Source organism: Tachysurus vachellii, chromosome 18, assembly GCF_030014155.1.
Source record: "Tachysurus vachellii isolate PV-2020 chromosome 18, HZAU_Pvac_v1, whole genome shotgun sequence".
Classification (NCBI taxonomy): domain Eukaryota; kingdom Metazoa; phylum Chordata; class Actinopteri; order Siluriformes; family Bagridae; genus Tachysurus; species Tachysurus vachellii.
The window spans coordinates 8,927,809-8,949,145 of NC_083477.1; the positions used below are offsets into that span (position 1 = coordinate 8,927,809).

At 36.1% G+C, this 21,337-nt stretch overlaps 3 protein-coding genes across 4 annotated transcripts; 2 read left to right on the forward strand and 1 right to left on the reverse strand.

Annotated features, from left to right (window-relative positions):
• Positions 1-7,787: 7,787 nt before the first annotated feature.
• Positions 7,788-9,316, reverse strand: nupr1b (nuclear protein 1b). The gene is made up of 3 exons (XM_060892777.1): positions 9,104-9,316; positions 8,197-8,332; positions 7,788-8,113 (listed from the first exon to the last, which is right to left on the reverse strand). The coding sequence occupies exons 1-2, from the start codon at positions 9,198-9,200 to the stop codon at positions 8,205-8,207; spliced, it is 225 nt and encodes a 74-aa protein (XP_060748760.1). The 5' UTR covers positions 9,201-9,316; the 3' UTR covers positions 7,788-8,113; positions 8,197-8,204.
• Positions 9,317-12,493: 3,177 nt separating this feature from the next.
• On the forward strand, positions 12,494-17,248 carry sgf29 (SAGA complex associated factor 29). Of its 2 annotated transcripts, none has more exons than XM_060892293.1 (11): positions 12,494-12,611; positions 13,122-13,201; positions 14,160-14,235; positions 14,350-14,422; positions 14,654-14,718; positions 14,916-15,045; positions 15,143-15,289; positions 15,449-15,484; positions 15,630-15,792; positions 16,730-16,863; positions 16,900-17,248. In XM_060892293.1, the coding sequence occupies exons 2-10, from the start codon at positions 13,127-13,129 to the stop codon at positions 16,844-16,846; spliced, it is 882 nt and encodes a 293-aa protein (XP_060748276.1). In that variant the 5' UTR covers positions 12,494-12,611; positions 13,122-13,126; the 3' UTR covers positions 16,847-16,863; positions 16,900-17,248. The 2 variants fall into 2 exon arrangements, with proteins under 2 accessions (XP_060748276.1, XP_060748277.1); XM_060892294.1 differs by lacking the exon at positions 12,494-12,611 and adding an exon at positions 12,819-12,865.
• A 92-nt stretch (positions 17,249-17,340) lies between these two features.
• nfatc2ip (nuclear factor of activated T cells 2 interacting protein) lies at positions 17,341-19,768 on the forward strand. The gene is made up of 8 exons (XM_060892292.1): positions 17,341-17,416; positions 17,689-17,802; positions 18,084-18,138; positions 18,387-18,498; positions 18,728-18,911; positions 19,087-19,231; positions 19,323-19,432; positions 19,535-19,768. Exons 1-8 carry the CDS (start codon positions 17,405-17,407, stop codon positions 19,694-19,696), a joined length of 894 nt encoding a protein of 297 aa, XP_060748275.1. The 5' UTR covers positions 17,341-17,404; the 3' UTR covers positions 19,697-19,768.
• Positions 19,769-21,337: the final 1,569 nt, after the last annotated feature.

A 21,337-nucleotide genomic window follows, 5' to 3' on the forward strand; every position in this document is an offset into this window, starting at 1 on the left:
ATAAATATCACAGGAATTCTTTAAGCAAATTAAAAGAAGAGAATAAAAAGCAAATCACTTGAAATCTTAAGTCTTTGCTACTAAAGTTTTTCAAAAGCCACAGAGGCAATAAATATTTTACAACTGGCCTTGAATCCGGTTGATTGTAAGCTCTAAGGTGGTGTTAAGCTTTCTATCTATCTAAATGTGTTATGTCTGTTATTAAAGCCAGCTTTGTATGCACAGATTCCAAACTTTTTAAAGCGTCCAAACTTTCAGCTCAGCACACCTGTTCAGATCATTACCATTGAGTCTGAATGGTTTAAAGGAGCCAAACAAAAGCAGGAATCCATGCTGCATCTATTACATGTGTGAAGCCCTCTGCAGCAGACGGTGTTGGGGTTTTATTATTAAAGCCAGCATTGCTATGTATTATTGAAGCCAGTATTGTGCAATTTCCATTTGCCAGACTTCCACATTGCTGCCAGAGGCACTGGGATTCAGCCAAGCACACCTGTTTTGATCATTTGCTATTATGCCTTAATGGTTTCAAGCATCAGAAATAATCCAGAAACGTAGTGCTGAATAAAATTAAGTTATATTGTGACTCATCTATTCAAATTCAGATCAGTCTACTTTGCCAAGAAGCATCCAAATAGACCCAATCCCACTTAATTTGGGATTGGGAAAAAACAGAAAAACAATACAAACCAAAATATAACTATTGAAACATTCTTGATATTATTCTGATTCATATCAGAATCCAGTGGTATCAAACACACATTGCATTGGTTTCTCTGCACCACATTTTGACATCATATATAATATATATAGAATGGATTGCAACAGCAAAATGAAATGTAGAGAAGGTTCAAGGAAAGTTGGATAGAGAAATATCAGCAGGAGTTTACACTCCCCTAGACCCGAACATGACTTTCATCAGGTTGAGGAGAGCAGGCACATTCTGACACATTCCCCAGATAAAAATCGAAACGTGACTTTGTTTGTCAGAGAGGTAAAAAGCGCTAAAGAGAAAGCAAAAGGAGAAAGTTGCAAGGCACAACCATGAACGTACACTGTGGAACTAAAGGAGTGAGCATTGTAATCTAAATTAAATTTGACCAGGATTGTTATCATCTCAATTAATTAAGCCTCATTAGGTCCAATAAGGGCGATTCTCCTCATTACAACACTGGCAAGCTGAGGAAAGCCTGATTACTGTCAATAAGAAAGAGATTTACTGTGTGTGGATGAAAACAGTGATAGGCAGGAGGTAGAGTTTAGGAAATAAAGAGATAAATGGAGAAGGATAGAAACAGCAGGTGAGCAGGTGAAAGAGCATTTGGAAGTGAATGGGATTATATGGTGAGGATAATGAACCAGAAAAAGGAGGCGGAGAGATACAAAAATGAGAAAACAAACATTAGCACTGAAGGCATTGCTACATCAAGAGGAACATCCTACAGTCCTACAGTCCACCTATGGCCAGAGTGTGTGTTCTGATTGCTCTAATTAAGTTCTCTGATCAAAGAAGCACACTGACTGCACATACTTACTTTTTATATACTTTATTAGCAGCAACAGAATGAATATCAGGATTTATGAGGTTTAACCTCATAAACATTGAGATCTAAGACCGTTTACTCATTTTCAATGATCAATGATCTCAGTCAAAACCTACTGGAAAAAGATTTCTCAAAGACTCTCTGATATGAAACCATCCCTTTGTTAGAGCCGCGAAATGCTCCATCAGATGTACAAACAGGATAACATTTTGAAGTAATCTGTCAGAACCTGCAACCTGCAATCTTTAGTGTTTGGACTATTTGTAATTAAAATTTATTCCTCTGAAGGCAGCCACAGCCACAGTGATTAACATAGGGATTTCTTACAGGTCTGTGATATACGACTCGACTCAATCCACTGTGTCCCAGAGGACACATAAGGTGACACATAAGGTGCCAAAAATTTGGAAGCACACAGCTGTATATCTGAATGTCTTTGTATCCTCATCAACGGGAAGCATTATAGAGCCTCTGTACACAGCCCAACAGCCAATAGCCAGTATGGTGCAGAAAAAACTGAGTGTCCTACACAAAGCCATGACCCCTGTTGTTGTTGTTGTTGGTGGTGGTGGTGGTGGTGGTGGTGGTGTTGGTGTTGGTGTGAAATTCTACATGTCCTAAGTTAAACTTCAATAAGTTAAACACACAAATAAGTAATGACTGTTAATGAATCTTTAAGAATAACTATTAATATTATACGGTTTTTTTTACACAGTGGAAATTATTTGGGTTCTTTATTTGGGCAAAAATGCAGAACAAAAAAACTGCACATCTCAAATAAACTTGATTTTACATACTTATGTGATGTTTGGAATATTTGAAATATTTCAATAGGATTGTGCTTCTAGCATTAATTATAACGTTCTCTATGGTTTTTGGTTTTTGTTTTTAAACTGAAAGCAGTCACTGGTAAAAGGTTTGGGAACTAAGAGTCTGCAGGACCACATTTTTTTATTAGGATTTCAGTTATGTTCTCTCTCTCTCTCTCTCTCTCTCTCTCTCTCTCTCTCTCTCTCTCTCTCTCACTCTCTCTCTCTCCCTCTCTCTCTCCCTCTCTCTCTCTCTCTCTCTCCCTCCTTCTCTCTCTCTCTCTCCCTCTCTCTTTCTCTCTTTCTCTCTCTCTCTGTCACACACACATGCACACACCAGATGTTAATAGCTTTGTTTACTTATTACTATGCTGCGTCTCTAGCAGATGTTTCTAACAAATGAAATAATTAACATTTTCATTTCACATGAACATAATGTTTTTTGGTTTCTTGCACATAGACACCTGCTCACCTGCACAACCTGGTCATAGGAAGTAGGCTCGTGGATTTTTAGACTCACCTTAGCCACAAGCATGCCACAAAGAATAGTCTGTGCTCTCCATGGGTTCTTTTGGAATTTCCAAAGGCCAGTTGCTAGGCAACAGGCGGTGTTTCTCCAACTACCAGTGGAGAGAAGAGGAGAAAGAGAGATGGGCAAAAGGGGGAGGGGGCAAGAAAATGGGGAACCAAACAGTACTGGGGTGCCCTTGTTTTTGGACTTGCTTTTGGTTTCCTCCTGCATGCTGTCTGGCTCTCTAATGACTGAACTTAAGTGCATGTAGTTATCCATTCAGCCAGTGCATTAACTTTAATCCTAAATTTAACATATAAAAGCCCTTCACACAGTCAGGTTCGCATACTGTGATCTATTGTGAAATTGGAACAGGGGCACTTTGGATAGTTCAGTAATAATGAAATACAATACAATACCAAGCTGTTCATTATTCCTCAAAATGGAATTTGAATGAAATTAGGTTTCAAGTGGATCACAGACATTATCCGAAGCATATAGTCATGCTTTCATCAGCAGACAAGAACACAACAGTGTTCTTATATATATTTGAGTCCTACTTGTACGTATGCTTAAATGTGTATGTTTTTGTATTGGCAGTTAGCCAGATTAAAATACCTTATTTAAAATAATATTTTTTATGTCATGAATACACAAGCTTTACAGCTTAAAGCATGAATGATATATCAATGTTATGAATGAAATATTGTGGTAAATATTAAGATTGTGTTTATATATATATTATTAATATCAGCAAATCATTATGTGAGTTTCACATTTTTTATAGAAGTTCCAAATATCCAAATAAAATATCTGATTTATTGTTTAAATTTACATGTTGGTTAATTCCTCCATTCATTTGTTACTATTAGGAAATGAAATTTGCTATTTTGACACATGATTTTCTGCCATAATTGTTTACAGAGAAACTCTTGCTGTGAACTTGATGTTGTCTTCGCATTTTGTAAATTATGGAGTGCAAAAACTGTACTACATGCTAATAAGATGCGGCTGATTGAATGGTTCCACATGCTAATAAAATGCTGCTAGTTATTTTCACAGTTGTCTTTCACTGATCAGTGGTTTACAATCAAACAAATCCACTAGTGCTTGTCAAAATTTATGTCTTTTGTACTCTATGGAATTTTGTCCTCTGGTGTTTTATGTAAGATACACCAGAAACATTCACAGCATGTGTTTAAAGAGAAACCAAGGTCAGATTGAAAGATAGAGATAGATGGGGTTCAAACTCTCACATTTTCAGTTTATACTCAAAAGCTCCAGGCTGTTAAAAGAAGTGAGATGTTTAAACATTTATTTCTCTGTGTTAAAGATACTCCATCTGTTGCTAAGACACTGAGGTTGTTTCTCAACACGAATAATGTGAAGAACATTTTCAACACCCTTCCTTTTAAGAAATGGTTTAAGAGGTGGCAAAGTCAGACACTGGACTTGTGACCAGAAGGTAGTGAGTTCAGATCCCAGCATGGCCAATTTACCTCTGCAAAAAGGAAAGTCAAATCTCTGGAAAAGGGGTATCAGCTAAATACCATTAATGCCATACATGTTTATTGTTAACTAAACCGTTCTCCTGTTAATAGTCTATAATTCAGTGGTGGTATTATTCTAGCTATTTCCATCAAATGCTTCTGCATCATTTAGTTGACATTAGTCAAACTTTAGTCACTTTTTGTTTACTTTGTTTCATTATTATCAAAATTAAATTAAATTAATATCTTTCTGCTCACTCACGTTGATAACGTACTGATTAATGCATTTTTGTTTCGATATAAGCATAGTATCATAAACACATCAGTTTTTTGTAACTGGAACAATCATTCAGCACCGAACAGATCCAAAACATTTTGACTAGATAATATAAAGGTGAAAATTCTATAGTTTTACACATACATGTTCCAGACTCAGCTCATTTCAGTATTTCAGTTTTAATATGATATAATGTTAAACTAATATTGAACTAATATTTCAACTGATTCAACTGATTTTCTATTTGTAGAAGATCTCTAGTAGATCTCTACCTATATATTTCCTAATACTGTATGAAAAATATCGAGTCAAAATTTGTTTTGAACCTGAAATCAACAGCAGAACAATCATGAATGTCAAAATATTGTATAATAAAAGTAATACAAATATTTATCATTCACTAGAAGTGTAAAAATAAAGAAAGCTTTCTTAATGTCAGTTAATTTTACATTAATGTTACCACTTCCTCAGAAAAGTACTCAAAACCATAGCTGATCATTTAAGACCATTAAAGGCAAACAAAACAAGATAATGTAAAAATACACATAAATGGATTTTATTTATTATAATGTGCTCTTTTGTGTTATATTTGAAGTTGGCCTCAGTTGCATTTTAGCTCTAAGAAGTAATCATATTTCCTTTTTTTTTTACATTCAGTATTGCATTATTAAGTAACAGAGCATATATCATTAAAAGAAAAACATCAAGACTGTTTGGGATTTTACTTTTGCAGTCATAAAAGAACTGTAGCAATTTCTCCATGAAGCCTTGTACAAGCTGGCAACCGATTTCCTTAGAAAACTGCACACCATTGTACCCAAGAGAATACATGAACACAGAGAATGTCTGTGCTTTAAAGTGCAAGGGCAAATTGTGATATTTTTATAAGTTGTATTGTTGTTCAATATTTTGATTATTTGAATACAAATATGAGGGATGTGGTAGCCTAGTTGTCAAGGTGTTGGACTACCAATAAGAAGGTTGCATGCTTGAATCCCAGGTCCATCAAGCTGCCACCGCTGGGCCCCTGATCATGGTCCCTAACCCTCAATTTCTCAGTTGTATACCAATTAAATAAAATGTAAGCTGCTCTGGATAAGGGCGTTTGCCAAATGCCGTAAATGTAATTGAATACATAGAAAACATCTTAAAAACATTACCTTAAAATTTTTTGAAGCCAGTTTCATTTTACAGAATTTGTCTTATATAATAAGAGAAATAAATAATCCAGCTACAGCAGATTCTCAGACTTCCCAGTAGATTATGCCTGGGAATGCTTCTGCTTTTGTATTTTTCCATAAATCTAATTAAAACAAAAGAGTTTTAAATACAAGCCCTTGAGTAAAACAAAGCTCAAGGAGGTAATAATCTAACTATGTGACACAACACTAATAATAATTTTAATTACTCCAAACATCTTTCACTGGATAACACTGGTTATTATAAACAGATCCAATCTGAAACCATTAGGGGGTTCCTAAGTGCTGTAATAGAAAAGTGTTCACATGATCACACACCAACGGCTGGAAGCCAAAGCAGTAAAACTTGACATGCTATCTGTGTGAGAGGGATGCCACACTCTTGACGCCAGATAATAACAGGCATCCGCAAGCTCATGTATGTGAAAGAAGGCAAATAGAGCTTTGCTATAATGCAGCATGAACAGCAGTTTGAAGCAACATATGATTGGTTTTACACATCATAATAGAAGAACAACCTCCTGAGTTGTGGCTGGTGAATGATAGGAAAGGGGTATAGGACAAAAAATCTTTTGGCTTATATTTTATTTAGGTTTGATTATTTTTAGGTTAGGCAGCACATGTTTATCAAAAACATTCAAACCTAACAATGACCTATCTGTTCTGGGGTGGTGATGGTTGTCTTAGATCTATGCTATACTTACTGTAATCACCTTGGGCAATGAAAGATCACAGTGAGAGAATGCACTTGAATATAAACAAATCAAAAAGGCCCTGGATTTGGTCTGATGGCTCATAGTTGTGCTACAGACATGATGGGCTTTCCCTGGTAATGTCCCTGCTTTAATTGTGTGTTCACTTATTAGCCATGTCAGGAATTAAACACAAAGTTTGGCACTCTTTAAAGTTTAAATTAAAGTTGTCTTGTCAACTATGGAAGTGAATGCTGTTAATCTCTTTCTGTATTTGTTGTATATTCATGTTTGATTGTTGGAATACATTTCCTGGCTTAAGGTTAAACGGATTTTACCCAGGCTACACTGTTCACTTTAAATGGCTCATCCATATGAATCACTTTTGTATTGCTTTGGAGGAAAAATAAACTACAGGACCCCGTTTTGTATCAACCTGCTATGTACTTTTTTTCCCAAATATTCCAAATGAAATGCAGTAGCACTTTAGATAATCCTTTGAGACTCTCATTTCCATATTGCAGCTTACCTCTTTGACATGTTTGTACTACTTCACTCAAATTAGCCTACTGCCATCTATTGGTCACTGCCAACTGGAGAACATAGACTACAACTGTGAGGAGCTTTTAGAGGAAGCACACAGCAGTTTTATTGAAGGTTTTTAAAGGTGTTTTGACACTTGGTTCATTTCAGGGCTACAAATGGTCTCTCAGATCGATGAATTATGATGCATGTGTGAGCACAACAAATGAACTCACACCCACTAACGTGACCCACAAGTGAACCACAACCAGAATGTATTGAGTGTTGGTCTGAATATTGTTTGTTTGTGGTTCATTTGATTTGTGCATTGTGAAAACAAAGTGGTCTCAGTCTGCATCATACTGCTTGAGCGTTTCCGAACACATATAGCTTCAGTTTTTCTGCCACCTAATGACTTTCTGTGTGGGCATGTAGTCCCACTGAAGGTCAACAGTGTTAGGTAGTATCATGACAGATACAGTAAGTTTACAGAGGCAATGTGGCACTAGCAGTTATTCCACAGAGATTAAGCTGTAAGGCAGGTGTAATAACAGGATTGTGTTTGTGACAAAAACAATAGTTACTGTATACTACTATAGTTATACAGGATATGTGTAATACATGTAGTGCATCTAAAAAATATGCAGTAAGTCTGTCAAATAAAAGATCTTTCCATCTATATCCATTCCAAGAAAAAAGGAAGCACAAAAACGCATCGTTGAAAAGGTACGATGCAGAAAAGGTATTGGAAAATGTCTTTATTTCTCATAGATGTTAAATCATTTTAGTAATACAAAATCTTTTTATTTTTTTTTAAAAAACACCAAGACAAAAAGCATCACTGATCATCAAGCACGCGCACGTCAATGCGATCTGCGTCCACCTGCTCGGTTGTGTGGCGCACGCGCACCTCCATATCCCGTATAACGTTAAACCGTCCACCGAGGCTCGTTTCCGAACAGCCAACCTTCACCATGAGCCGGAGGGATACTACTATCATCTTCTGCCTTTAGAAATCCGACGCCAAGGCGCCAAAGGTCGGTTTCCAGATCAAGCCGTCCGAACAAACCTGAAAACAGAGTTAAAACTGTTTTAAAACATTTTTAATTCTGCTTTTTTACCAAGTAAATGATGTTCAACATGTTCATTTACATGTTGCTTCACTCTTTGGCCTTCTTCTCGGCGTTCTGAAGCTTCTCGACGATTTTGCGCTCGTGCCCGGCGGGGTTGTGACGGTTGGTGTTGCAGCTGGCCTCCTTCTTCGTCCTGCCTTTGCGGCTCGCGCACTCTAGCGGTCACACAGAACAGCGCGCGGACACAAGAACACGATTAAAAAGCCTGCTGAAGCTACCTAATAAACACGTGTATCTATACCAAAACGATCTTTATATAGTTTACTGTTTATAAGCAACGGTTGCGTAGAGTATATTTCTTGCACACTTCTGAAAATGTGTGCGATTTGTGTTACGTGGCCTCGAAGGAACGTTTAAAAACTCTAGATATGTGCTGCCTTCAAGTGCTACTTGGATTGTTTTGTTTATCAGTTGCGAAATCGTAGTTAGGAAGCGTTTGTGTTTCAGTCCACTATTAATTTTAGTCGGTTTAATTGACTTTTTGGTCTATTTTTGAAATAAAATAAAAATGGAGTGTAAGCTAGCGTCTATGGTTTGGTATATGATTAATTAATTGTGAGTTAGACTAGGAATAGCAGTAACTAGAAAGTTATAACAGTAAACTGTGTCGTTATTAAAAAAGTAAAGGCTATATAACTTGCGATCAAAACGATTTCCCAGGTTTACTTGTAATTATGGCTTTAAAAAATGAGACGTTCAGATAATTATTCAGGGAACTCTTATTTACCATCATTCCTACACAGCCTGAACTCTGCATTTTAGGCTTATATTCAATGTTTGTGTCTAGATATAAATGTGTGTTTACATGCGTGAGCACAAGAGGAGTCTAAGTCTAAGGAGAAAGTTGGAGAAACGATATCATACTGGAATACAAATAATTAAAAGTAGTTTGTAAAAGTTTTCTCAAGTCTTGTTTATTAACTTACCCGTGTATCTGTCTGTCAGATTGTAATAATCATATTTGTCGTAGTAGCAATCCTCAAAGTTAGTAGGCTTCAGGTTCTTAACGTCGACGTGACTCATTTTGCTGTGCTACTCTTATAAGAAACCTAAGTTTTTAGAAAATATTTTTTATAAAGACGATGCTGTGCAGGTATGTGACTCCTCAGGCGCTGTTTGCTCCACGCTGTGTTGTTTATATGGGGCTTTGTATACCAGGCTTTATATAAGGAGAAGCTGCTCCGCCTCTTCTCCCTTACTGCCTGAGTCACAATGTTGCATCAGGTCCGAGTTAATGTTTCATTAAAGAGCCCTTCGCCGCATTCAGAAAGATACCATTATCAGATGGCCTTGTTATTTTTATTTTAATGGACTTTATTGTTTTTATAATGACTTTATGAAAAGCATTTCATATAAGAATGAAAAGTATAAAAACATTTTTAAAAAAGGTTGAATAAGCTGTTTCTGTTCTATTCAGGGACATAAAGGGTGTTCCCTTCTGTTTTATTCTGCTTATAGCAATTCCAACTTGTCCCTTACTCATGGCACATTTAGGTTTGATTACAGTTATGTTTGTCTCTCTTGACCACACCTGTGTGTGTTCAGCTATTTCCCACATGATCTTTCTGTTGACACACTGGTGTTTTTTTTGTTTTGTTTTGCTTTACCCAGCTTACCCAGTATATACATTCTAAAGATCATTTCAAATAAAATTTTTTATTACTTTATCATGTGTTTGTTGTCATATGCACGTCTGGTCTACAATATGCCATGCAATGTTTGTATTATGTGTGTTATCCCACAACAGCAATGAAATACTAGACACAAACCTTCATTATCCACATAATAATAATTGCAGGGGTAGAGACACACTTCAGCATTACAATTGTGTGACAGTTACAGAAACGATGCAACAAGCTATCATGATATATAAAGTAAAATTTATATTTGTAAAATTAACGATAACAGCTCACTTTTTGTCATGCAAAATTTATAACTGTGGTCCCATTCAGCTGGTGCACAGGTAGAGGGGATTGTGCACAGCAGCATATAGAGTCTGTGTGGGTTTTCTTTGGGTTCTTTGATTTCCTACCATCTCTTAAAAGCATTGTATAGTTGGTGATTTTTCCCATAGATGTGAATGAGTGTGTGCATCAATGCATATCATTTCAAAGCTATTCTAACTTATTACCTTGTCTGATTGTAGTTTCTTTGTTTCTTCCTCTTTTATAGCTTAAGAAATGAGAATAACGTTGCCACAAAACTTGAGAAAGTATAGATGAGTGAAACTTGAAACTGCATGTACACAGCTAAGATTTTAGTTCAGTTTACTGAACACAGCAGCAAATCTACTTTTCTTTATAAACATGTTCCATAAGTTTGTATGTTTGGTCTACGACTATCTCATTGCCTTGCATTGCCTTCTGCAAGACATAATTTTGCCATTAACAAGGCAAAATAAACACATAACTGTGTCCTTCTTGCACCTGCACTTTGCATGATAATCTCACTTAAAGGTTTACAGTGTTTATCCTATATCATTTCCTGATGGGAATGGTCTCTTCTAGGATGATAAAACCTCCATCCACAGGGCACAACTGGGGGTCACTGAATGGTTTGATGAGGACGAAAATGATGGAACTCATATTCTATGGCCAGTCAATTCGGTTGAATATCTTCTAGATTTCTAGAAAGAACTCTCCATCATCATTAAAACACAAAGTGAAAAAATATCTTTTAGAATAATGATGTTCATTACAAAAGTAGAGCTGAGAAACTTCAGAAGCTGTTCTGATGAAATATTTTGGCCACTTTATTGCTTTCCTTAATTCATCAATCGGTATAAGCATGTGATAAACTGACCAGTAAATGAATTGTGGAACTACATTTTCTACATTTTTGTTAAATATAATTGTCAGTTTGTTTTATTTAACTAACTAAACTAAACATGTTCTATTTTCATTGTGTAACCTTGAGGAAAAAACACTGTGTTTTCAAAGTTATCTCTACAACCCTGCAAGTCAGTCTGCCCTACATCCAGTCATGTGTGTTTACACTGCATGCATGCAGAGCGTGGAAAACGTGACACATTTATATTACACATGCTTTCTGTGGTGTTTCAAAAGGCTTTCTGATTCACATTCAGTGAGTTGTGTTCAACTGAACAGTTCATTATTGTCTATTTTTAGAGGAATGTGGCTTCCTGTAAATGCCCCGTGTTTTGGGTTTGACCACAGTGATGTTGAAAAATAGCTATTGAGTGAGTTTTAGTACTGAAGTCTGGATTATTCCACAGCCCAAGCTGCACCATCTGTTTATGAGTACAGTCAGAGAGTGTGTACACAGCAGACACTCCTCTGCATATTTCCTGTTTCATGTCCAAAGCACAGCTCAACACCAGAAGGACAAACTGTACAACTCCTCCTGCTGCATGCCTGCCTCGGGCTCTCCGTCTCTCATACACACCACCATTTAGTGCTGACTCTTATCATTTTTATTAGATTATTTCTGTTTTGTTTTGTTTTGTTTTTGTTTTTATTTCTAGATGTTCTGAAAAACATCTAGGCATGAACTTCTAGGTACAGTTAAACTCAGTCTTATCTAAAACTGCCATATCATTGTGTAAATTATTCTCGCATTTCCTTTCTCTGACTTATTGTTCTGAGCTCTTGTCTCAGCTTTTTCATTTCCATTTGGTTTGAAAATGAAATTTCCATTTCATTTCCATTCCTGGTCTCATGATCAGGTTCTTGGATGTAAGTCTAACTGATGTCATGTCAGAGTGAAGGACTTCGTACAGTAAATATTTACATTATTAACTGCGCTAAGCAATCCTCAGCTAGCAGCTTTTTGCACTAAAAACATTCCTCTCTCACTCTGAGGTCAGGACCACCCTGTTTTTATTACAACCCTGTTTAAAATTAACTTTTCATTATCATGCCATCAAACTTTGGACTCTCACGATGTCAGATATATTTATGTAGATTATCTATCTATCTGTCTATCTATCTATATCTATATACCTATAACTATAGTAATGTAGTTAAAGGATCTGAAACATTTCAGTAAGTAGAATACAGTTAATTTGCCCTAAAAACTAAAAACTTCATTTTATTTCTATAAAACTATTTTTAATAGACAACAAAAGATTATGTTTTGGTGTTAGGGTCAAATATCTTAAAACAAGTCAAATTTTTAAGCTGTTCTGGGGATCATTGCACATATTACTTGAGTTACTTGAAAACAAATCTGATTTTGAAAAGAAACAGAAAAATATCCTGTAATGAAACCAACTATCCACCTGCGACAGACACAATGGAGGAGGCACGTAATGCATCTATAAAAAAAAAATTGTAATCAGTCAGGGGAAGAGTTTTGGGGACGCGTTTTCAAAACAAGCCCTGCACAGCTTGTCCCTTCCAAGCTCCCGTAAAAGGCCTGCTCGATTAGCTAACCAACCCGAATCAAAATCGAAAATAAACCTTCTAAACAGAGGTACGGACGTTTATAATTAATTAAGGTTCTGGCGCATTGCCAGTCGCGTAGAAATCTGGACATTGCGTTATTAAACCAGGCATTAAAATGATAAGAGTTATAAATATTGATTAAACTGCACCCGTACGAATAATGCGAATGCTAATGCTAATGCTAGCAGTGTTGTGTGCCTTAGTGAGGCTGCGCGTTAACGTTTATTCTCATTTAGCGACTGAGAAAGAGTCGGTGATATGTTTGACTAAGGCACAGTGCAGGTGCTGTAACATGCGTTGTATATTCTCAATATACTACATACATTGCATTCACTCAGTTAATGCAAATCTAAGAAATGAAATGTGCACTGGTGTAGAGCAAATCATTTATTTCTGTAATGTACAGTAATGCAATGAGAATAAAGGAAAATTACATTCAGAGCCAGTTGTCTCGCATTCACACTCAAGTTGGTTTACTTTATTTACTTCATCACAATTCTTATAGTATAAATGAAACTTGTGATCTGTTTTGTTGCAGACTCAATGGCTTTAGTGTCTAAAGATACCAAAATTGCTGAGCTGCTGACTGAGCTCCATCAACTAATCAAACAAACTCAGGTGAATGTTTACCTCGTGTTAATCTTTACCAGTTATAACATCCACCATTCATCTAATGCGCCTGTACACCTGCTCATTTGTCCAGTTACACAATCAGCCAATCAAATTACATGACTACAATCATGCAGATGCTGATCAAGAGCTTCAGTTAATGTTAACATCAAACATCATAATGAAGAAAAATAGGATCTCTGTCAAAGATTGTCTAGTATGAAAATTTCAGAAACTGCTGATCTGTTGCATCTTTTGCTTTTATGTTTTGCACTGGTGCTACATGATTGGCTGATAAATCATGAAACTCAAGAAAGAAATAAGAGTTATGACAAAAGAAGGGCATAATAAATAAAACTAAATAAAGAGGACATGAAATGAGTTATTCGTGAATCAGAATGAATAGATATGATCGGAATAGGACAAATAAATGTAAATATAATGATGGATAGGTAGCACAACAGATGAAATCCAAAGCACACAGGAATCATAAGCAGGGGTGACTGTGTATTAATCAGTAAAGGAAACACATCAGCATTGAAATGAATTGCACTGATTGAATGGATTTGTTTTATTTAAGCTCTTTAAATGAATTCCACAGACTGTTATCAATAACTATTTAATATCAGTTTATTTGGTAGGTTGACTGCAATCATCAGGTTCTACACAGATTCATTTCCTATCATTTTAATTATGTATTAGTTTTTTATTTTGTAATTTACAATTAGTGATTAATTATTACCATATGTATGAATCTGAACCAGCTTTCATGTCAATATTTGCTTGAGATTATGTGACCTTTTACACACTGTTCTTACACTTTGTACACTAAAAAAAAATCTTTTCCCTTTCCAGCACTTTTCATCTGGCTGTTTATTGTGTTAAAATAAAAAATAAAAATAGTCAAACATAGGGAATTTGTTTTTTAGTGTTTTTCCCCCCCTCTCATTTATTCACTGATTTTCAGGAGGAGCGCTCACGCAGCGAACACAACCTACTCAATATCCAGAAGACACATGAAAGGATGCAGACAGAAAACAAAAGTGAGTCAACATTAATCATACATTATCAGCATTTTTCATTTTATTTACTTAATTAAACATTATTCTGTACTAACTAGCAATACATAAGAACATCAGAACTTTTTCTTTCTCCAGCATCTCCTTACTATCGAACAAAGCTGCGTGGACTATACACCACAGCAAAAGCAGATGCAGAGGCTGAATGCAGGTAAATACAACATAGTACACATGCACCATTCACCAGCCAAATATTTGGATGCACAAATCAGTTGAACGTAGTAACTAAACACTACAGAACAAATCTGTTTTATTTTATTTGGATTTTGAGGGACTGTAAACAGAGAGCTCCATCTTGTGGTATAGGACACACGGTTCTACTTTTTTGGTGACCTTATATATAACAGTTATATATAAAATAAGTTTTTCATATATTCTGCAGTATATTGCGCCACGCTCTTGACAAGATTGCAGAAATTAAATCACTCCTGGAAGAGAGACGTATCGGTGAGTTATTCAAAGTGTGTTTCAGTGTAAGGGTTTAGCTCTCAATATTTAGGTGTTTATGCTCTTCATATGTATTATGACTTAAGCAAAGCAGGAACCATATGAAGTCCTTAGAAATGTCATTGTTATTAGAACCTTTGGTAGTACATAAGTATGTTTCTGACAGACATGACCTCGACCTCTTTCTCATCTCTTAGCTGCGAAGATGGCAGGGGTGTACAACGACAGTGACCCACCCAGGAAGACCATGCGCAGAGGTGTACTAATGACCCTGTTACAGCAATCTGCAATGACGCTTCCTCTATGGATCGGCAAACCAGGTGAAAGGTAACGGCTCGTATTCTCCACTTTTCCGTCCTTTGATTATCCTAACAGAGGAGAAGTGAAGCGTAACTCTTCTGTTCCTGTTGTTTTTCTGCTTTAGTCCACCCCCTCTGTGTGGAGCGATACCCGCGAGCAGTGACTACGTGGCAAAGCAGGGTGATAAGGTAGCAGCTCGGGTGAAGGCTGTGGATGGCGATGAACAGTGGATCCTGGCAGAAGTCGTCAGCTACAACCACTCCACCAACAAGTAACTATTTACAATAATAATAGTGATAACAACTATCCTACCACTTGAAAGTCTGTAGAACTGGGATTTTTAGTAGGTTGGAGCTGTAGGTTAAAGCTAATCAGAAACGTATCTGTTAGTTATATTTTTCTTCTGACTGTAACGTCATTCTTTTCTTAGGTATGAAGTAGATGACATTGATGAAGAAGGAAAGGAGTAAGTGGCGTCTCTAATGTTTACATTTATACAACAGTACCGGCTGTAATTTACATTCATCTAAAACTACCATTGTATATTTTGAAGAGTTTTTCATGTTTCATGGCTGTGTGTTCTCTCCCGTGACTCTCTTCTGTTGCACTAGGAGACACACTCTAAGTCGAAGAAGAATCATCCCTCTGCCACAGTGGAAAGCCAACCCAGAGACAGACCCCGAGGCATTGTTCAGCAAAGATCAGCTGGTGCTGGCTCTTTACCCACAAACCACCTGCTTCTACAGAGCCTTGATTCATAATCCCCCACACCGGGTGAGCACTGAACTAAACGTCTGGGAAAAGTGGTGAATCACAGCATACAAATAAAGACAGTTGTAGAAAATTGTGTATTTCTGAGAACATAAGGTGTATTTCTGAGAAGAACATATTTTAGCTTCCAAAATTAAATCACTCAGGTTCCCAACATTAAGTTTCAGAAATCTCATGGAATATAACCTTAGATACATTATTCCGATTACTCTTAAATGGTTTGGGTTTAAAATAATAGAAATGGATTTACAGGATCACTGTCCAGGACAGGGGTCAGGGAACAAATGTGATACCCATGCTATAATTGTGAAAATGTTAGAATTGTGGCAAATTGGGGAATAGTTCACAAAAAAAAGTATTCATGACAGTTGAGATAATGTAACAATATATGTTAATATTACAAAATAATTATATTAAGTAAACACTCTATTCATCTTCAGGTTATTGATTTGATATTAGTTAAAATATTTGTCAACATTAATGTTTTAAACTCGGTGGACTCCTCAGATCTCATTGTAATGCCAGTCATGGAAATGAATGGTGATAAAATATTACCTGCCCCAAGCCTGTAACATCACCAGATACTGGTCCTACACCAGCAGCATTTTGTTGTTGAACCTGATTTTGGTGACAGACGCATAGAAAAAGTTCAAAATTAGACACTAGAACTAGCACTCTGTCCAAAGTGCTAAATGTCTGTTATCTTTGTTACAGGACAATCTAATAGCTGTGTATCTTCAAATGAAAGAACGATTTCCTCTACTTATAATGTAACTACATTTTTTTAGTTATGCTTTCACCCAGGAAGAAAGTATAAGGCTGAATGTATATAGGATATCGTACATTTCTATAACTTGTGACAAGAACAGAGACCAAAATGGTCTCTGTAACTGAATCTAATAAGTAAGTAATAACTATTTTTTTGTCATTTAAATTGCAGCCCCAGGATGATTACTATGTGCTGTTTGAAGATACGTCCTACGCAGATGGCTACTCACCGCCTCTCAACGTAGCCCAAAGATATGTTGTAGCCTGTAAGGAGAACAAGAAAAAGTGAGGAAGAAGACGGTGGACCTGGATCTGGACCTGGATCTGGACCTGGATCTGGACCTGGATCTGGACCTGGATCTGGACCTGGATCTGGACCTGATTAAGTGGTCTTGATTTAGGAGGACTGGTGTAGAATCAGACACCTGCTGCATATAGTCACTACGTCACCAAATGGAGAGACCAGGACAGAACAGTTGAATACCAGCGCTGATTAAAATGTACCTGGGATGGGATAAATGTGTGTTTCTATTTGTTCATGACTCTTGGATTATCATTGGTATAAATTGTGAATTAGCATAACTTGGGATGTTTATAGGTCAAGTGTTTTTGTACAACGTTCCTGCCAGTGTGGGGCCAAAGAAAGCGACTGCAGATATGCAGTGTAACAAAATAAAGAAACGTTTTTCAAGATTGTTGTGTAGTTTCTGCTTACTGTTTATGTGTAATAGACATATATTTGAATTAAATCTTCGCTTTCAACCGACACTTCCGGGTCCGTTCTGAACTGCTATTGGCTGAGACTTCATTTCTACCTTCCCATGACGGTGATGCGGGGAATTTAAACATGGCTGAAGCGGTAGGTTTACTAATGTTTACTGGGGCTACTCTATAATAATGCAACGCTTATGGTTTATTGTTAATCTTTCCATGTTGTGCGGAAGTCTTTCTGTGATTCTTCTCTTACAGACGTCTGTATTTAGCTTGCTAGCACCATAATAACACTATATTATTTTTATATAAACACTATATAGTGTGTCTACTCTCAGTATCCTTGATAGGATTATAAAGACTGAATGGAGTCCATACGCTCATGATTTTGTTCCTTTATTTCCCCCTGGTCTGATCTAGGGATGTGACAGTGATGTTGAGATTATTGCACTGAATCGAACAAACCCACCTTCCAAACGAAGGCGTATCCTCGAACCTTCAGCCATCACGCCTGCGCCCCTTTACTCCAATAAGGTACAGTACTAACACCAATAAATGGTCATTTATTCACTGCCTTTATGTGTTTGCTAGCCATATTTTCTCAGCAAGGGTTTTTATTCCTTTTTTTTTCTTTATATTTTTCACTACAGGGTATGAAAAAATAAATTTCAACATATTTTTTTTTTTTGTCACTTTTCTTTGAGAATGCTTTGACTAAGCAGACTACTTGCTTGCCTCTTAAAGGATGTCACACACATAACTTGGTCAGTCATAAAGGTTGCAGAAACTGTGACAGTCATTTGATTTGATTTCAGGTCACCAGGAGCCGTCAAAAGAAACCAACCCTTTTCACACAAAAAAAGTGCACAGGTAGCAGGATACCAACACTAGCAATTTAACACTAGCTCAACAGTGGTAGCTTAGTGGGCCTGGGACTTGAACTCATGACCTTCTGATCAGCAGTCCAACACCTTAACCACTAGGCTACCACATCCCTATTTATGATCACATAATCCCAATACCAAACATGTCATTTAGTGTCATGTAGTAGGTTCACTTTATCTATATAATTGTGTATGGATAAAGAAGCCAATGCTGCTATGTTTGTGGATGGATAGATGTCAGTGAAGAAGTCAGGCAGTGGCCTTCATCTCTGTCCAGGAGTAAAAACAAGCCATTCAGCATAAACCTGAGTGACTCTGATGAGGAACCAAGACCAGATAAACCTCAGTGAGTTTCACTTGTGACTTTAATGATACTTATACAAGAATGATGGAGTAAATTATTGAACGGTTTGTTTACTAAATGTGGGTTATTCATTGCATTTAATTAGCATATTAAGCATTTGATATGTTTTTTTACTTAGAATTACTGTTTGCCTTTCTGTACTTAGGGTTTTAATACAAATCAAATATTTTTTAAGCTGAAGAATTCATTGTAGAATATTTCATTGTTTTAGATCTCTTAACCAGAAACTGGATGCACCGAGCTCGCTCCTGTGTGGCAAGGATGACATTATAATCAGTTCCTCTGAGGATAAACAGAAAAGACACCCAGCCAAGCCTAAGCGCAGAAAACGCGCCCAAGAAATCTCACTGAAATTTCGCTGGCAACAGGAAATGCACAAAATTTCAGTGCTTTCAGTAAGATGGAGAGTTTTCTTACAGTGATAAGACAGTGTACTGTGTAATGTGATTGTTGATAAGAGCAAGCGAAACTATATTTGAGGTTACTTCCCTCAGCAGAATGACAGTAATCTTAAATCTTAATATTACTTAATATCAATTTTATAATTTTACATTTGTTTTAAATTTGCAGACAGATCCTCTGAGCAAGGCTGTAGCTCAGTTATCTGTCAAACTTAAAGTCCCACCCTCTAAAATACTGCTATTGAGGAATGATGATAAGCTTCCAGTGCACGCCACAATCACACAGTTAGATCTTTGCACTGCAGACATCATAGGTGAGTGATTGATCATTTTATAGTCAATAGTCATTAATTATCATGGCTGACACTATTCTCTACATCTTGCCTTTTGTGCCTGTGCTATCAGACTGTCTTTTGATTACTGACAACAAAGAAGATGAAAGCAGCTGTGATGTCATCACCGTGCGACTGCAGGGCAAAGAAAAGGGATCTGCAAAGGAATATTCCTTACATAAGGTGAGTGAAATTCCAGATATATTTATATATTTATTTATTGGTGTTTTATTTTGGAGGACTTAATGTCATTTTTATTGATTTTGTACTCTCTCTACCACTCAGAATGCTCCTCTGGATTCCGTCCTGTCTCAGTACACTAAAGGTCTGTCTGCTGTTTCTAAGCACAGGGTCACATTTCTCTTCGATGGGTTAAAGGTGAAACTCAATCAGACACCTTCACAGCTGGATATGGAGGATGGTGATGTAATTGATGTCTGGGCCTAATTTTTACAACATTTTTACAACTAATTTTTGTTGTTTCATATCAGTTGCCTCATTTGCCTTTATATACTTCTTGAGGTTTAGATTTGAGTATGTTTGTGCAGATAATGCTGTCTAATTTAATCATGTGTATAGTTTTTAGTGACTAATAAAAGACTTGCTGTAATACATTGTCGTGTTGAATTGGTCTGTGTTAACTGAAATTAAGCATAAGTATAAGTACTTTTGGAAGGGCAAGAAATGTGTGCAGTTTAAAATGATCACTGACTGGGTTGATTATCTATTTGATTTGCTAATTTGTCCGATTAAATGTTTTGTTTTAGAAGTTACTCTCACTCAATCAGAGAAAACATTACAAATTAGGATTAAATCTTTAAAAACAAAAATATATATTCACCGGGGCATACAAAATCTTTTGCCATCTACAGCCTAGATTCATTTTATGCGTATATCTGAATACATAAACTATTTATTAGAGACCTAGTTTTTATGTTTTGTAACAAATTAGGCCCCTTGTTATTGTCAAAATGTGTCATGCTTCTGTTTGTCATCGTCACGCAATCATGTCATTTGTATTTGCTTCTACACCTCCATTGTTGAGTCTATACTCAGCTCTTCCATCACCATTTGGTACTCTGCTGCCACTGGCAAAGACAAGAGCCGAATGCAGACCATCATTCGCTCTGCTGAGAAGGTAATCCGGCTGCAATCTACCACCTCTTCAGGATCTGTACACTTCCAGGACCCTGAAGAGGGCAGTTAAGATTGTGGCTGACCCTTCTCATCCTGGGCAAAATCTCTTTGAGGGACTTCTCTCTTGTGGAAGGCTGCGGTCTATAAACACTTAAACTCCACAAAAACAGTTTCTTTACATCTGCAACTGGCCTAATCAACAACACCCAGGACCCAGCATGGTCTGTTATTCGCCTCCTTGTACATTAATAAACTACCCCACCACTGCTCAGACACATTACATTAAACATTCACAAATCTGACTGTTTTTATGCACCTTCCTTTATTACACTGGTCCACTGTTGTATATCCTGCACTAATGTACAATTAATTTTTTCTTTCAGTTGCAATATATTTAACATTTCTAATTGTATATTTGCACATCCTGCATTAGTGTACAATTCATGTATTATTCTTGTTTATATCCAATTGTTTTGCAAATTTTTGTGTATGTGAATATATATATATATATATATATATATATATATACACACACACACACATACACAAAGATTTGCAAAACAATTGGATATAAACAAGAATAATACATGAATTGTTTTGCAAATCTTTGTGTTATCTTAATGTTAAATATATTACAACTGAAAGAAAAAATTAATTGTACATTAGTGCAGGATATATATATATATATATATATATATATATATATATATATATATATATATATATATATATATATATATATATATATATCCTGCACTAATGTACAATTATTTTTTTCTTTCAGTTGTAATATATTTAACATATATTATTTTATTATTATATATTTATATTTTATTTATTTATATATATTATTTATTATTATTATATTATTATATATTTAACATATATTATTATTTTATATAATATATTATATATATATATTATATATTTTATATATATATATATATATAT